We start from the raw sequence: 15,258 nt of genomic DNA on the forward strand, positions 1-15,258 counted from the left end.
TTGGTTGACGTCCAATGGTAAGGCCTGGCATGATATGCCTGTGGAATAAACTGCTCGCCATACCTGTTGGTTTCCTCCACAATCATGCTAATCAACTCTTCTGAAAAGAAGAGCTGAAAAAAAATCAGCTTCTTTTAACCCTGTGGTGTGGCCACAAACTCAGGCAAATTGGGTATAAAGTTTGAAGCCGGAGCCCACTCAGAGATGGCACTAGTACAGTACTAGTACTAGTACTAGTACTAGGACCTGGCTCAGTGCTATGCCTAGGACGGTGGCAAGGAGGTTCCTCATCAGAATCGGTAGAGGACGAGGAAGAAGAAGAGGGCAACGCTGTCTGAACTTGAGGAAGATGCCAAAAAGGCATATGCCTCCTCAGTATTGTACGTGCGAAGCCATGATATTTTCAGAAGACACTTTTAGTTTATATAAAACCATGGCGAAGTGTCTCTGATGTACCAACACTAGTACTATAGTATTTTCTTTGTATTTTAATTTTTTTACGAAAAGAAAAAAAACAACAAGATGTAACTGCGCTACAAACAACAAAACAGTGGTCACCACTGTCCTGAACAGATCACTAGAACTAAGCTGACGGTGAGATGAGTATAGAAAAAATAATAGCAAACTGTCACTACTATCACAAATCAGTGACAGACTAGGTAAAAATGTAAAAGGTAGTATGGAGGTCTAGGAGGTGGTGATGGGATGAAACGTGACAGACACTTCAGGGGCACTGACAGTAATTTTTATTATTTGTTCTTCACTGTCACTGTTATGGTCAGTGACAGACTCAGATTTCTTCACTGTAGCCTACAGCAGCTGGTGAATGAATGGAATGAATGAATGGGAAGAAGTGCTTCACTGCAGCCTCGCTACAGCACTAGGGATGGATGGAGGACAGCAGAAGGGGTAAGGGGCACCACAGCTCTTTCTTTTTCTTTAGCTTTTATAAACTGTATCTTCTTTCTTCTGCTACACTAACTCCAACTGCACAGGCTACAGCAGCTGAATGAATGGAATGAATTAATGAATGGAATGATTGAATGGAATGAATGAATGGAATGAATGGGAATAAGTGCTTCACTGCAGCCTCACTACAGCACTAGGGATGGAGGGAGGGATGGATGGAGGACAGCAGCAGGAGTAAGGGGCACCACAACTCTTTTTTAGAACTTTTTCTTTAGCTTTTATAAAAGCTGACAGTCACACTCACTATAGCTCAGATTCACAGGCTACAGCACTAGGGACGGGTGGATGGAGCGGCAGCAGGGGTAAGGGGCACAGCTCTTTTTCTGAAGCTTTTAAAAACAACAACTTTTTATACTGTATCTTCTTTCTTCCTTCTTCTGTTACACTAACTCTGGCTCTGGTCGCTACTCAGACAGAAGTGAGAGCTTCGGAGCCGGTGTTACCATAACAAAGAAGCTGAAACAATGTGATTGGTCCTCAGGGTCCAGTCACAGAGCTCTTTGACCAGGACCAATCACAGATGGTCCTGGGATGTCAGGAAGAACTTGTCTCCCACCGGTGACAGCGGGAGTTCTGCTTGTTAACCCGTGCACTGACGGGTTAACTGCATGACCTTTATGAATGTCATGATGCGCGAACTACCGGCACATCATGATGTTTATACAAGTCATTATGCGGGAAAGAGTTAAGGACACAGCCAGCTTCATTTTTGCATTTTAATTTTTTCCTCCACACCTTCACCTTCTAAGAGCCATAACGTTTTTATTTTTCTTATCCACAGACCCATATAAGGGCTTGTTTTTGCATGAGCAATTGTATTTTGTAGTGACACCTTTCATTTTACCATAACAAGTATGGCAAAACTGAAAATATATTATTTTGTGGGGAAAATTAAAAAGAAAACGTACAACTTTTGAAGGGTGTCTGTGATGACTGGTTCTGCCAGAACCCATAGGGTTAATGATTTCTAGCCCTATTGTTTGTTTTGGTTGCTGGGTGTGGTTAAGCTTGCCGAGCCAATTAGAGTCTTCCTGGTTGCAGCTCAGGCATATATAAGGAGGCACTTTTCAGTCATTTGCTGCTTGTGATAGTTCTTAGTAACTTACCTAGCTATCTCTGTGCTCATTCTGTTTATTCTGGTTTTGTGACTTTTGTCTTGGCTTTTGACTTCCCTTTGATACTCTGTTACTGCACTTCATGCTCTCCAGGTTTAGACTCAGCCCTCTGACTACGTATTTTTGTGTGCGCGTGTTTAGGTTTGTTTTCTGTTAGTCATGTACCTCCAGCCTTTACGGACCTTATGTCAGTTTTGTAGTTTATTGTTTTGACTTTTTGACTGTCCCTCCCTTTTTTAGGAAGTTACTGTCACCGTGTTTACGGACCTGTCGTCTAGGGCAGGTACATAAGTAGGCAGGGACAGGGGAGTGGACAAGAATAGTGTGCACTCCTTCCCTTCCCAGACGTGACAGTTTCGTTTTTAGACAGTGCACTCTACGGTAAAACTGATATGTTTTCATCTGTGAGTCAATACATTTAAAATGATACCAACGTTTACATGCTTTAATATTATTGTACTATTTTTTTTAAAGTATGTTTAAAATTGCCCTATTCTGACTCCAATAACTTTCTTATTCTTCCATGTACGGTGATGTATGAGGGCTTATTTTTCTGTGTCGTGATCTGTAGTTTTTATTAGTATCACTTTTGCCTATATGTGAATTGATCACTTTTTATTTCAATTTTTCTAGGATGTGATGTGACCAAAAAGCAGCAATTTTGCACTGTTTCCTTTTTTTGTAAAATGGGAAAAGGGGGTGATTTTAATTCTTCTTGTGTAAAATCTATTTATAGCAATCAATCGACTAATACTGTTCAGTGCTATGCATTGTCATAGCATTGATCAGTACTATCTGCAATCAGTGTAATGTCAATGCAACCTATAGTAATAAGGCTGCAGCAGAAATTGTATAACAAAATACAATCTTTATTGACAAAAAATAATAAAAACTACAATGGAACACACAAAATAAAGATGGTTGCAACTGACATGGGGCGTACTTGGAAAGCCCAGAGTGGAGAAGTCACATTACTATGTATATAACCATACACATGGGTGTATAGATATAAAATAATCACAGGAATGGACTGTTAAAGGGGTACTACGGTGGAAAACTTTTTTTTTTTTTTAATAAACTGGTGCCAGAAAGTTAAACAGATTTGTAAATTACTTCTATTAAAAAATCTTAATCCTTCCAGTACTTATTACCTGCTGAATACTACAGAGGAAATTATTTTCTTTTTCGAACGCAGTGCTCTCTGCTGAATCACGAGCACAGGGCTCTCTGCTGACATCTCTGTCCATTTTAGGAACTGACCAGAGCAGCATATGTTTGCTATGGGGTTTTCTCCGACTCTGGACAGTTCTTAAAATAGACAGAGATGTCAGCAGAGAGCACTGTGCTCGTGAAATCAGCAGAGAGCACTGTGTTCCAAAAAGAAAATCTGTTTAACTTTCTGGCACCTGTTGATAAAAAAAAAATTTTAAAAGTTTTCCACCGGAGTACCCCTTTAATGCATGCCATACAAACAAAGTGCAAGTGCCAGAACATATGTACAAAGAAGCAAACAGAAACAATACCCACAAGTAAATGACTCTCTGGTGCTCACAAGGACGCCCACCCCTACGATACTTTCGGAATCTACTTCCTTATTGCAGAAGTAGTAATGTGGCTTCTCCACTCTGGGCTTTTGGGCTTTTCACAGTGGTCACCATCTTCTTTGTATGTGTTCTATTGTTGATTTTATTATTTTGTCAATACGTTTGTATTTTATTATACCATTTTTGCTGCAGCCTTATTGATATAGGTTGGTGTTTAGTATTGCTACATCAGGTTCAGATTGTCCTATCTAGCTTAGGAGTACAGGAGGGCAGTGGTCCCTTTTCTTACACACTGCATTTGGTTGTATTGTATGGTCTGCCTTCTGGCACGAGCAATCCTGTGGAGTCTGGCCCATATCATCCTAGAGCGTTCCTTACAAAAAAGAGGAACTGACTGGCTAGGATCCAGAATTCTGTATATCACTTTAGTTTAATTATTCTAGCGTACAGGTTCCACAAGGAAAATGATTAAATAATGTTGCAGCTAAACTATATTATTAGGCAATAATTGATCTAAAAAATACCATACTAACTTAGGATGTACTTAGAATTAGAATTAAAAAAGCTGTACAGTCATACTGAATACTTAAACAGGCATATACCATCGTGTTGTTCCTGTGGGCTGCATCATTCACAAAAATAGAAGATATGCATTACAGTGTACATAAACTGGAAACTATGGTAAATTTGGTGTAAAATGTCTTACACAAGTCCCATAATACTTGCAAATTTGGACTTATACAGTTAGATAAGAAAGTGTTGATAATTTAGACTACTTGTATGTCACTGTCCAGGATAGTCAGTATACCCTGTGACAAAAAAAGGATCATTCCTGATGAGGAATTAAAACAGTTCTGAATAAAGTCCACCTTTACTAAAGAATAGCTACATTCAAAATCCCTACAAATATCTTATCACAAGTTACAAATATCTTATCACAAGTTCAGTAAATCAATCTTAAACAAACCGGATTTGTTCTGAATTTCCCCAAAAATTCAGATGTATACAAATCCAAAACATTTGGGATTTGTCTTGGATGAACTGCATGGCACCATTCACCAACAGTATATGAAAGAATTTACAGGACTAGGAACTTCTGGCAAAAGCAGGAGTCCCTGGTTCTGTACACTGAGTGGCAAAGCTTACATGCACGTCTAGCTGTTCAATAAAATAAACATTAACTGGACTGGGTGCAGAGCATGCCCTCCAGCCAGCCCAGTGAATATTAGAGGAGATGTCCGGTACGGACTATTCCTATTCAATCCTACCCGGGCTGCAAAAAAAGAGAAAACTTTCACTTTCTCTGCTACCACCTCTGTCCATGTCAGGAACTGTCCAGAGTACGAGCAAATCCCCATAGCAAACCATTCCTGCTTTGGACAATTCCTGACATTGACAGAGGGGTCAGCAGAGAGCACTGTGATCAGATAGAAAAGAACTACTTAACTTCTTCTTGCAGCATACACCAGCTGATAAGTATTGGAAAGATTAAGAATTTTTAATAGAAGTCATTTAAAAATCTGCATAACTTTCTGCCACATGTTGAAAATATTTTTTTTTCCCACCAGAGTACCCCTTTAAATGAGCGGAGACACATACAGCAGAGTATGCTGTATAGGAGAAAGGACCTCCTTTGACAGGAGTCTCTGCTCCTGTATTTACTGTCAAATCAGAAAAAAATTAATCTGAATTGAATCCAAAGGTTGATTCGAGTGAATTAAACCAAAAATGAACTTTGAGAGATTCACTCCAGGAGTGCATTTATATTTTAAAAGCAAAAGTTGGGGGGCATTTTTAAGTGACCATAGAGGATATGAATTGTGTACGTACGTAATTATGCATTAACATGTGGTCTCATCAATGTAGAAAACGTAGTAGATATAGAAGCCCCAGCTTTAACCTGTATGATATACATGTCTGTAGCACTGAAGTTTAGATGGTTGGACAAGCTTTAAAAACCTCAACCCAACTCTGCAAAACAAATAGAAGAGATGAAAGAACGCAAAACTTTCCTTACCGATGAGACGTTGATTAGATATGAGGTCGGTCCAGTTATCACGGCTGGTTGGCTCCAGCTGATATTAATACTGTTGGGTGATGTGGCAACAGCCGTAACATTTTGTGGGGGTCCATCTGCAGCTGCAGAACAAGTAAAAATATTTAGTAATAAGGTATATCAATGAAAAAATATTGTAGGAAGCAAAGTCATTCTAGGAAGTTAATTACAAGCAAACAAACTTTCAGGATATTTTCATATTTACGAAACAGTTTTTATTATATTTAAGTATTATGATGTTTTTTTTTTTCATTTATATTAGAGATTTTATTATGCATTTAACATGTAAACATATCTAAAAATTAACTACATTAAAGATGTGCCTTGCGTGTGAGGCCTGGAATAGAAAAAGCATAACCAAAGCTTACACCAAGAAAGCAATTATCATACGGTTATTTACATAATGTAATGTAATAATGTCATAAATACAATTTGTACAATGAATACAATCTCATTTGTTTATTTAGATTTAAAATAAATAGAAAAATATTAATATGTCAGTAATAGAAAATGTGTTAGAATTGCCACACCATGCATAAAAATAACACAGTAATTGTCACTCACATGTGTAATAAAAGTATTACAATCTAGTATATAATAGACCTTGTGTTCAAGAGTTTACTCAAATAAATAGGAAATCATCTAAATACAGTTAAACCTCTCTGAGAAGACCAGCCAAATTTGTATTAACAAGTGGTATTTTATGGAGGTGGTCATCTCACAGAAAATGGCCACTATGCATAATGTATGGTGGACTGAAAATCCGTCCCACTAATCTGGTAGTCTTCTCAAAGAGATGGGTTTTTGGAGAGGTTTAACTACAGTTGCCAGCCTGCGTGCCCCCAAAGAGATTCTCTTTTTCTTATTGACACTATGCTCTGGCTAATAAAAGGGGATCAGGGATTATGACTGTAGGTTCAAACTACGAGTTGCATGAAGACACACAACTGTAAAACCTTTACAACCAATGCTATTCGCAAAACTGATTATTTTTCTTTTAGCTGCATTGGAGAAACATGAATGATGCTGAGGTGGTCTATACTTTTGACCTATGTATGTAATGGGAATTTCACAAAAATGATCATTTACCTACTTTCTTTTAAACAAAAGGCAAGAACCTAAGGGGATGAAACATGAACCGACCACGTGCAATGTGAAAGTGAATGCACCTTTAGGGCTTATTCACACGAGAGGATTTCATTTCAAATAATGGGGTATGTGGCGGATTTTCCGCAGGGGAGATTCTGCTGCTAAAACACAGCTGTGGACAGCCCACTCCTTTCAAACGTGCAGCGGGAAACCAGCTGCAAGTTTGAAACGAAATCTGCTCATGTGTACGAGCCCTAAAGGTACGTTCATACGAGTGGATTTTCCGCACGTATTTCGCTGCGGATCCACCACTGAAGGACCTCTATATGCTGCCTTTACATGTGCCTGCTCGGAGCGGCAATATGCTGCTATGAGCAGATACACTGCGATGTGCGAGTCGCAGCGCGTATGCACAGTATACTCGCACATCGCGGCAGCTCTCGGCCTAGCTCATTGAGCAAGGGGAGCGTCCGCGATGTGTGCGAGTACACCGTGCATGCACGGCGACTCGCACATCGCTTCAGTGTGTCTGAACGTAGCGGCGTATTGCCGTTCCGAGCAGGCACCTGTAAAGGCACCATACAGAGCTCCTTCAGCAGCAGATCTGCAGCATAAAATATGCTGTAAATCCGCTTGTCTTAACGTACCCTAAGGCTATGTTTACACAGCAATATTTTCTAGCGGAATCTGCTGGAAAAATTCTGCTAGAAAATTCTGCAAAATTTACTGCACATTGTGTTGAAAGGGGATTCCGCTGTCCTACACACACAGCAGAAATTCCGCTACAGAAATTCCACAGCTTTCTTCTCTACTGCACATTGTGTTGAAAGGGGATTCCGCTGTCTTATACACACAGCAGAATTTCCGCTACAGAAATTCCACAGCTTTCTTCTTTCCGCATTATGCAAAAATATTGAACGTCTTTCGATTTTGCTAAATTATGGGCAGAATCCCATAGAAGTCAAGAGTAGGAGAAAATCTCCATAGCAAACCTCTAATGCTTCTGACTGTTCCTGAGACAAGCAGAGGTGTCAGCAGAGAACACTGTTGTCAAAAAGAAAAGAACAACTCAATTTAAGCAGCTGATAACTACTGCAAGGATTAAGATTTTTAATAGAAGTAATCTACAAATATGTTTAACTTTCTGGAGCCAGTTGACATAAAAAAATACGCTTTTGTCTGGAATACCCCTTTAAATTCAGAATTTTGTGCTTTGAGCACACAGAAATCCTTCTGAAATTCTGCACAAATTGCACAGCAATCTTTGCAGAATGAAATTTTAGTGGAATCACAGAAATTCCACCTTGTTTTTTTAAGATTAATCAAAAGAAAGAAATTCACTCCTCCTCCACGTTGTAGCTCCAATGTTCAAGTCGGCCAGGTGCAAGGGCGTAGCTGCCGTAAGCACGGTGATATACAGAGGGGCAAAAAAGTATTTAATAAGCCACCAATTGTGCAAGTTCTCCCACTTAAAAAGATAAGAGAGGCCTGCAATTTTCGTCATAGGTATACCTCAACTATGAGAGACATAATGAGAAAAAAAATCCATAAAATCCCATTGTCTGATTTTTAAAGAATTAATTTGCAAATTATGGTGGAAAATAAGTATTTGGTTCAATAACAAAAGTTCATCTCAATACTTTGTTATACACCTTTTGTTGGCAATGACAGAGGTCAAATGTTTTCTCTTCACGAAGTTTTCACACACTGTTGCTGGTATTTTGGCCCATTCCTCCATGCAGATCTCCTCTAGAGCAGTGATGCTTTGGGGCTGTCACTGGGCAACATGGACTTTCAACCCCTCCAAAGGTTTTGTATGGGGTTGAGTTCTGGAGACTGGCTAGGCCACTCCAGGACCTTGAAATGCTTCTTACATAGCCACTCCTTCGTTGCCCGGACGGTGTGTTTGGAATCATTGTCATGCTGAAAAACCCAGCCACGTTTCATCTTCAATGCCCTTGCTGATGGAAGGAGGTTTTCACTCAAAATCTTAAGATACATGGCCCCATTCATTCTTTCCTTTACACGGATGAGTCGTCCAGGTCCCTTAGCAGAAAAACCGCCCCAAAGCATGATGTTTCCACCCCCATGCTTCACAGAAGTTATGGTGTTCTTTGGATGCAACTCAGCAGTCTTTCTCCTCCAAACACGACAAGTTGAGTTTTTAACAAAAAGTTATACTTTGGTTTCATCTGACCATATGAAATTCTCCCAATCCTCCTCTGGATTGTCCAAATGCTGTCTAGCAAACTTCTAGCAAACTTCATATGGGCCCAGATGTGTACTGGCTTAAGCAGGGGGATATGTCTGGCACTGTATGATTTGGGTGGTGTAGTGTGTTACTGATGGTAGCCTTTGTTACTTTGGTCCCAGCTCTCTGCAGGTCATTCACTAGGTTCCCCCCGTGTGGTTCTGGGATTTTTGCTGACCATTCTTGTGATTATTTTGACACCACTGGGTGAGATCTTGCATGGAGCCCCAGATCGAGGGAGATTATCAGTGGTCTTGTATGTCTTCTATTTTATAATAATTGCTCCCACAGTTGATCTCTTCACTCCAAGCTGCTTGCCTATTGCAGATTCAGTCTTCCCAGCCTGGTGCAGGTCTACAATTTAGTTTCTGGTGTGCTTTGACAGCTCTTTGGTCTTGGCCATAGTGGAGTTTGGAGTGTGACTGTTCTATAACAAGTTGGAGTGTGACTGTTATATAACAAGTTCAAACAGGTTCCATTAATACAGGTAACGAGTGGAGGACAGAGGAGACTCTTAAAGAAGAAGTTACAGGTCTGTGAGAGCCAGAAATATTGCTTATTTGTAGGTAACCAAATACTTATTTTCCACAATAATTTGCAAATAAATTCTTTAAAAATTAGACAGTGATTTTGTGTTTTTTTTCCCTCATTATTTCTCTCATAGTTGAAGCTTACCTATGATGAAAATTACAGGCCTCTCTCATCTTTTTTAAGTGGGAGAACTTGCACAATTGGTGGCTGAATAAATACTTTTTTGCCCCACTGTAGACAAAAGAAATCCTTATACCAAGGAGGAAACCAGCACTGCAGTCCATACTTGAATGATTAAAAAACTTCAGGCTTTATTAGATCCATATTAAAAATTGCATACAAGAAGGGAAGGAGAGGTTAAAATGTACTAACACCGACGCGTTTCATGGGACCATCTTGTATGCAATTTTTAATATGGATCTAATTAAGCCCGTCGTTTTTTAATCATTCAAGTATGGACTGCAGTGCGGATTTCCTCCTTGGTGAAAGGATTTATTTCATCTTGTTTTTTTAAGCAGTTTTTGAAGTCAAAGCCAGAAATTGAAATTTTTTTTTTAAATAGGTCTCAGTCTTTTATGTTATTCTGGTCCTCCATTGAAGATCGGTTCCAGGCTTTGGCTTCAAAAACTTCAACAAAAAAGCGAAATGTGGGAATACACCATTTTTAACCATAAACAAACAAACTTTTTTTTTTACCAATATCTTTATATGAAGAAACAATCCCTACAGCCTCTTTGGTTTATAAACTCATAAAACAGCTTGTACTAAATCTGAAAATTGCAGATTTATTATTTCCTCTCTTTGTGTGTGTGTTAAAATGGTTAAAGAAAAAATGGTATACGTTTATAAATCATGGCAATTTACTGACTTTGGATGAAACATCCCTCCTATCATAATCCAATCACTTCCGCTCATAAGTACTTTTGTCCTGGTTTCCACAATAATGCATTTACTGTAACTAACAAGCATCATTTCCAGATTAACATGCTTCTATCCCTGCACAGGAATGTGAATCTTATAGAGGTCAGGGTCATCTTTGCCATTCATCTGTGTCCTGATACTGGGGTAGTTGTAAAAATGTTATAACTGAGCACAGAATCTGGAGAACCAATCACTTGGGTTTAAAGCATGAAAAACATACAGGGTACAATCTATCATGCTAATATTATATAGTTTCAGCATTCACATTGACAGTCTATTGTGAAAAAAGAAACAGATTTGAAGGTAAAGTCATTTGGATATTGTCTCACCTCCTTAGGTTCCCTTGGAGGTGATGAGGGCATCCACACGACAGGGGGTGTGGACTAAAGGCCAAGATGAATGTGTGACCGGAGGACAAGATGAAAGGGGAGACAACATACAGTGTATAGGTTTATTATCCAAAACACTAAGGAAGAAGTGGATTTTTCCCAAAATCTGGAGCACCTAGTCTGAACTCTACTGTAGAAAGTTCATTATAAAAAAAAGTTAACAAAAGAATTAATACCATAACACCATATAAAATGTTTCTGTTTCTCCATAATCCTTTTGGATTCATATATGGATTTACTAATGTTGATCAAAGTTAAAAATGCTAATTATATGTGTGTACATACAGATACAAGATATATATATATATATATATATATATATATATATATACATACAATTAAATGTAATGTACTCAAGTTATTCTTTTTTCCCCAACCCATTTTAATATACAATATATAACCTTTTCTCAGGTACATAAAATGGGGGAAATATATGTATGCCGGTTTTCTGCCAAAGAAAAGTTTTGATGCAAGCTTCATTTTGTGCAAAAGTTGTGCGAGTGGGTATAAAAAAAAGTGTCGGAGAGCTTTGCAGGAGAGAGAGAGAGTGGCCATTGCAGAGAGAGCCAGTGATGTGAAAAATGTATAAAAGAAAGTTTTCTGGATTTTAATATTGATGGGCTATCCTCAGGACTACCAATGTATGATTATTGGGGCACCAACACCCATCAACCCTGCTTATCACCTGTTCAGCAGAGCCAATGCGCTCAGATGCACATAGTAAATGAAGCCAGAAGCAGATGGCCATGGTGGCTATTGCAGCCCAGCTTTAATTTCCTAGACTGTGAACTTTTATCGTCCCATGAGACATTATACAGAAATGGGCACCAAATCAGGGCTGCCTCTGATATAATGATACATGGCTGGAGGTTAATTGGTGGTATGGGCAGACTACAAATTTGGTGGCTTAAATGGTTTCCTTTGTAATGACATTGGATGGTTTGTGAAGATTAAAGGAGTACTCCGGGATGTTAAAATTGTGTCCCATACTGCCGGCAGTAAAAAATAAAAAGAGATACATACCTGTCATCATTCACCTGGTGCCTCCGGTAACCCATTTCGGCCTCCGCCGCCATCCTCTTCCTGGTTGCCGGTGGTCGGCGAGTAATATTGCACTCAGCCAATCACAGGCCGCAGCGAAGTCCCATAAAAAATTTTTTTAGTGAGGAGATTTAAATGAAAACCAAAATTTTGCTAGTTTTGGAGGGTTTTGTTTTCACACTGTACACATTACCGTAAATGATGTTTTCTTTATTCTGTAGGTCAATATGATTAAAATGATACCCATCTTTAGGGTGCATTCACACCAAGTTTTTGCAATACAGTTCCCGTATATGTTTTCAATTTGAAAACCGTATGGAACCGTATTGAAAACCGTATGACAAACGATGTATCTAGTTGCATCCGTTTTGCGCCTTGTATGGTTTTGTTCGTTTTTTTTTCCCATACCTAAAACCATAGCCTACCACGGTTTTTGGTCCGGGTAAAAAACTGTATTGAAACCGTATAAAGGTTTTTTCAACATGGGAGTCAATGGGAACAGTGTAGCACTGTATGTGCATACGATTTTGACTTTGCACAGTTTTTTTCTTGGAATTGCAATTAAACAAGTGAATCCTTATTCATAATGGAGTTACATAGTAACTTAGTAACATAGCTCATAAGGTCGAAAAAAGACTAGAGTCCATCAAGTTTAACCTATATCCCTAATGAGTCCATACTGAGTTGATCCAGAGGAAGGCAAAAAAAAAAATCATACTTGAGGCAAAAATTCATTCCTGACTCCAAATATGGCATCAGAACAGATCCCTGGATCAACCCCCTGTCCATATAGATCTAGAATCCATAACCTGCAATTCTCATTGTTATCATTCTCCAAAAATGCATCCAGACCCCTTTTAAATTCTTTTACAGAGTTCACCATGACCACCTCCTCTGGTAGAGAATTCCACAGTCTCACTGCTCTTACAGTAAAGAACCCCCATCTGTGCTGGTGTAGAAACCTTTCCTCAAGATGAGTGAAAATGTAAAACGTATACATTTTTTTTCTTTAAAAAAGGATGCAACCATACATCATTTTTCAAACCGTATATGTTTTTTAACCGTATATGGGTTAAAATTTGTACACACGTTTTGATACAGTTTAGTACGGTTTTAAAGAATCTGTTTTTCATCAAAAACCTGAAGCGGGAACTATATTGCAAAAACATTGTGTGAATGCTTTTAAAAAATAATTATCTTTTTCTACAAAATCAGTAGGTTTAAAATCACCCTATTTTGACCACCTATAACTTTTCAATTTTTCCGTATACGGGGCATTATGAGGGCTCCACATTTACCACATTTGTATATATGAAACATTTTAATCACTTATTATAAAAAATTTTAACAATGTGACAAAAAAGCAGCAATTTTGGACTTTAAATTTTTTTTTTTACATTCATGCTGTTCACCGTACAGGTCAATTAACATTATAATTTAATAGTTCAAACATTTGCGTACGTGGCAATACCAAATATGTTTATTAATAATTTTTTTTACGCCTTTTGGGAGTAAAATGGGGAAAAGGGACAGTTAAAATTTTTATAGAGGGGGGATTTATCAAATTTTTTTTTCTTTTCTTTTTTTTAAATTTTTTTTACTTTTTTACTTTTTTTTTTTTTTACACTTTTTATGTTCCCATAGGGCTCTATCTATTGCAATCACTTGATTGCTAATACTGTTCAGTGCTATGCATAGGGCATAGCACTGATCAGTGTTATCATAGATCTTCTGCTCTGGTCTGCTAGATCTCAGACCAGAGCAGAAGACCCCAGGAGTTGGACGGAGGCAGGGGACCTCCATCCACCATTTTAGATGATCGGATCCCCGCGGCAGCACAGCGGGTGATCTGATCATCCATTTAAATGTGTGCATTGCCGCAGATGCCATGACCTGTATTGATCACGGCATCTGAGGGGTTAATGGCAGACATCCTCCCGATCACGGATGTCGGACATTACCGGCAGGTCCCTGGCTGCTGATAGCTGCCGGGACCTGCAGTGCATGATTCGACTGCCGCTCCGATGCTCGCAGTCATGTACAGGATGTAAAAGTAGCTCCTGGTACGCGAATTGCATTAAAAAATTCAATTTATTGACTATTTACAGTGTAGTGTTGATTTATTTATCTAGGGCAATATTTTCCTGGAGCAGATATACTATTCCAAATGTGCCAGAAGGTTGGATTAATTTCCACCAACAAACTTTTGTACAGGCTTTAATAATTTTTAATCAGAAAGGGTATATAGCTAATTGTAGGCCAAATTTTCCATAGCTATGACTTCTATATTCAGAATCAGGGCACTGTAAATATAGAGCTGTGTTTAATAGCTTTAGCAACAGACATTTTCAGTGATTTTAGTAGGATCGGGATATCACTGTGACAAGTGATCTTTCAAATTGTATCGCTCTACACAGGACAATATACTAGACAGGGTCTGGGTACATTTAGGCCACATGTACCTCTCAGGGTGTCCTAACAGGCTTTGTAAAAAAAATTAAGCTGTAATATCCCATACACTTCTCCTATAATAATGTTGAATTGACTTATCACCTAGCTTTCTTAGTTATACAGTGATACATCTTTAGGTGCTAAAGTATCACTATATAGCCAGGCAGATACCTGGGAAATGTATGGGAGCTAAAATGTGGCAATTAATTATTTGCTGTTACTTTTTCTGAAGTAGCTTAAACTACAATTTCATGTTTTATGCGTTGTTATTACAACAATAATTAGTTATTTATCGAGTTTAGTACTGTAAACAAATCATTACACTGCTTACAGAAACCCTCATATGATTGATTTTGGTTAGTGCTTAGTTTGGTTAGTAGAAATTTATAAGAAATGTTTCACTTACGACCAGATAATGTCTGCACTTTAATCCATGGTGATGAAGCACCATATCCAGCATTTGTGCTGGCACTAACTTTAAATCTATACCATCTGAACTTTTTCAGGCCATATATTGTCTTCTCAATAGTATTCTCTTGGTATGAGTAGAAGTCTTGGCTGGTCTCAATACATTCACCATAGTTATCAGTACACTTGGTAGAAAGGAGCTGGACATTGATTTTGTAGCTCTTTAAATAGCCATTTGTGTACTCTGGTCTATTCCATTGCAATGTGACGCTTGTGGAGCCAACGTCTAAAATAGTAACATATCGTGGAACACTGGGAACTAAAAAGGAAGATGTTGATAGTAAAATATTTGCATATCTGCAATACACAATATTTACAACTAGATCAAAAGATCACCTTATGGCACTGTATTCTTTAAGAAGCAACCTATTGCAATTTATCTATGGAAGATTGACATCTACGGAAATCGTACACATGTATTGACATGTACACA

General features: G+C 38.4%; 1 protein-coding gene across 5 annotated transcripts in view; it reads right to left on the reverse strand.

The window, feature by feature from the left end:
- PTPRQ (protein tyrosine phosphatase receptor type Q) overlaps positions 1-15,258 on the reverse strand; it is a 447,893-nt gene that overhangs the window by 117,335 nt on the left and 315,300 nt on the right. For 4 of the 5 annotated variants that reach the window (XM_056574450.1, XM_056574448.1, XM_056574449.1 and 1 more), the window contains 2 exons: positions 14,764-15,084; positions 5,646-5,767 (listed from right to left, as the gene is read on the reverse strand). In XM_056574450.1, coding sequence (XP_056430425.1) covers positions 5,646-5,767; positions 14,764-15,084 — 443 coding nt within the window. The remainder of the gene's footprint in view (positions 1-5,645; positions 5,768-14,763; positions 15,085-15,258) is intronic. The other variant, XM_056574451.1, reaches the window with a different exon arrangement.

The sequence above is a fragment of the Hyla sarda genome, chromosome 4, assembly GCF_029499605.1.
Source record: "Hyla sarda isolate aHylSar1 chromosome 4, aHylSar1.hap1, whole genome shotgun sequence".
In the NCBI taxonomy this organism is placed as follows: Eukaryota; Metazoa; Chordata; class Amphibia; order Anura; family Hylidae; genus Hyla; species Hyla sarda.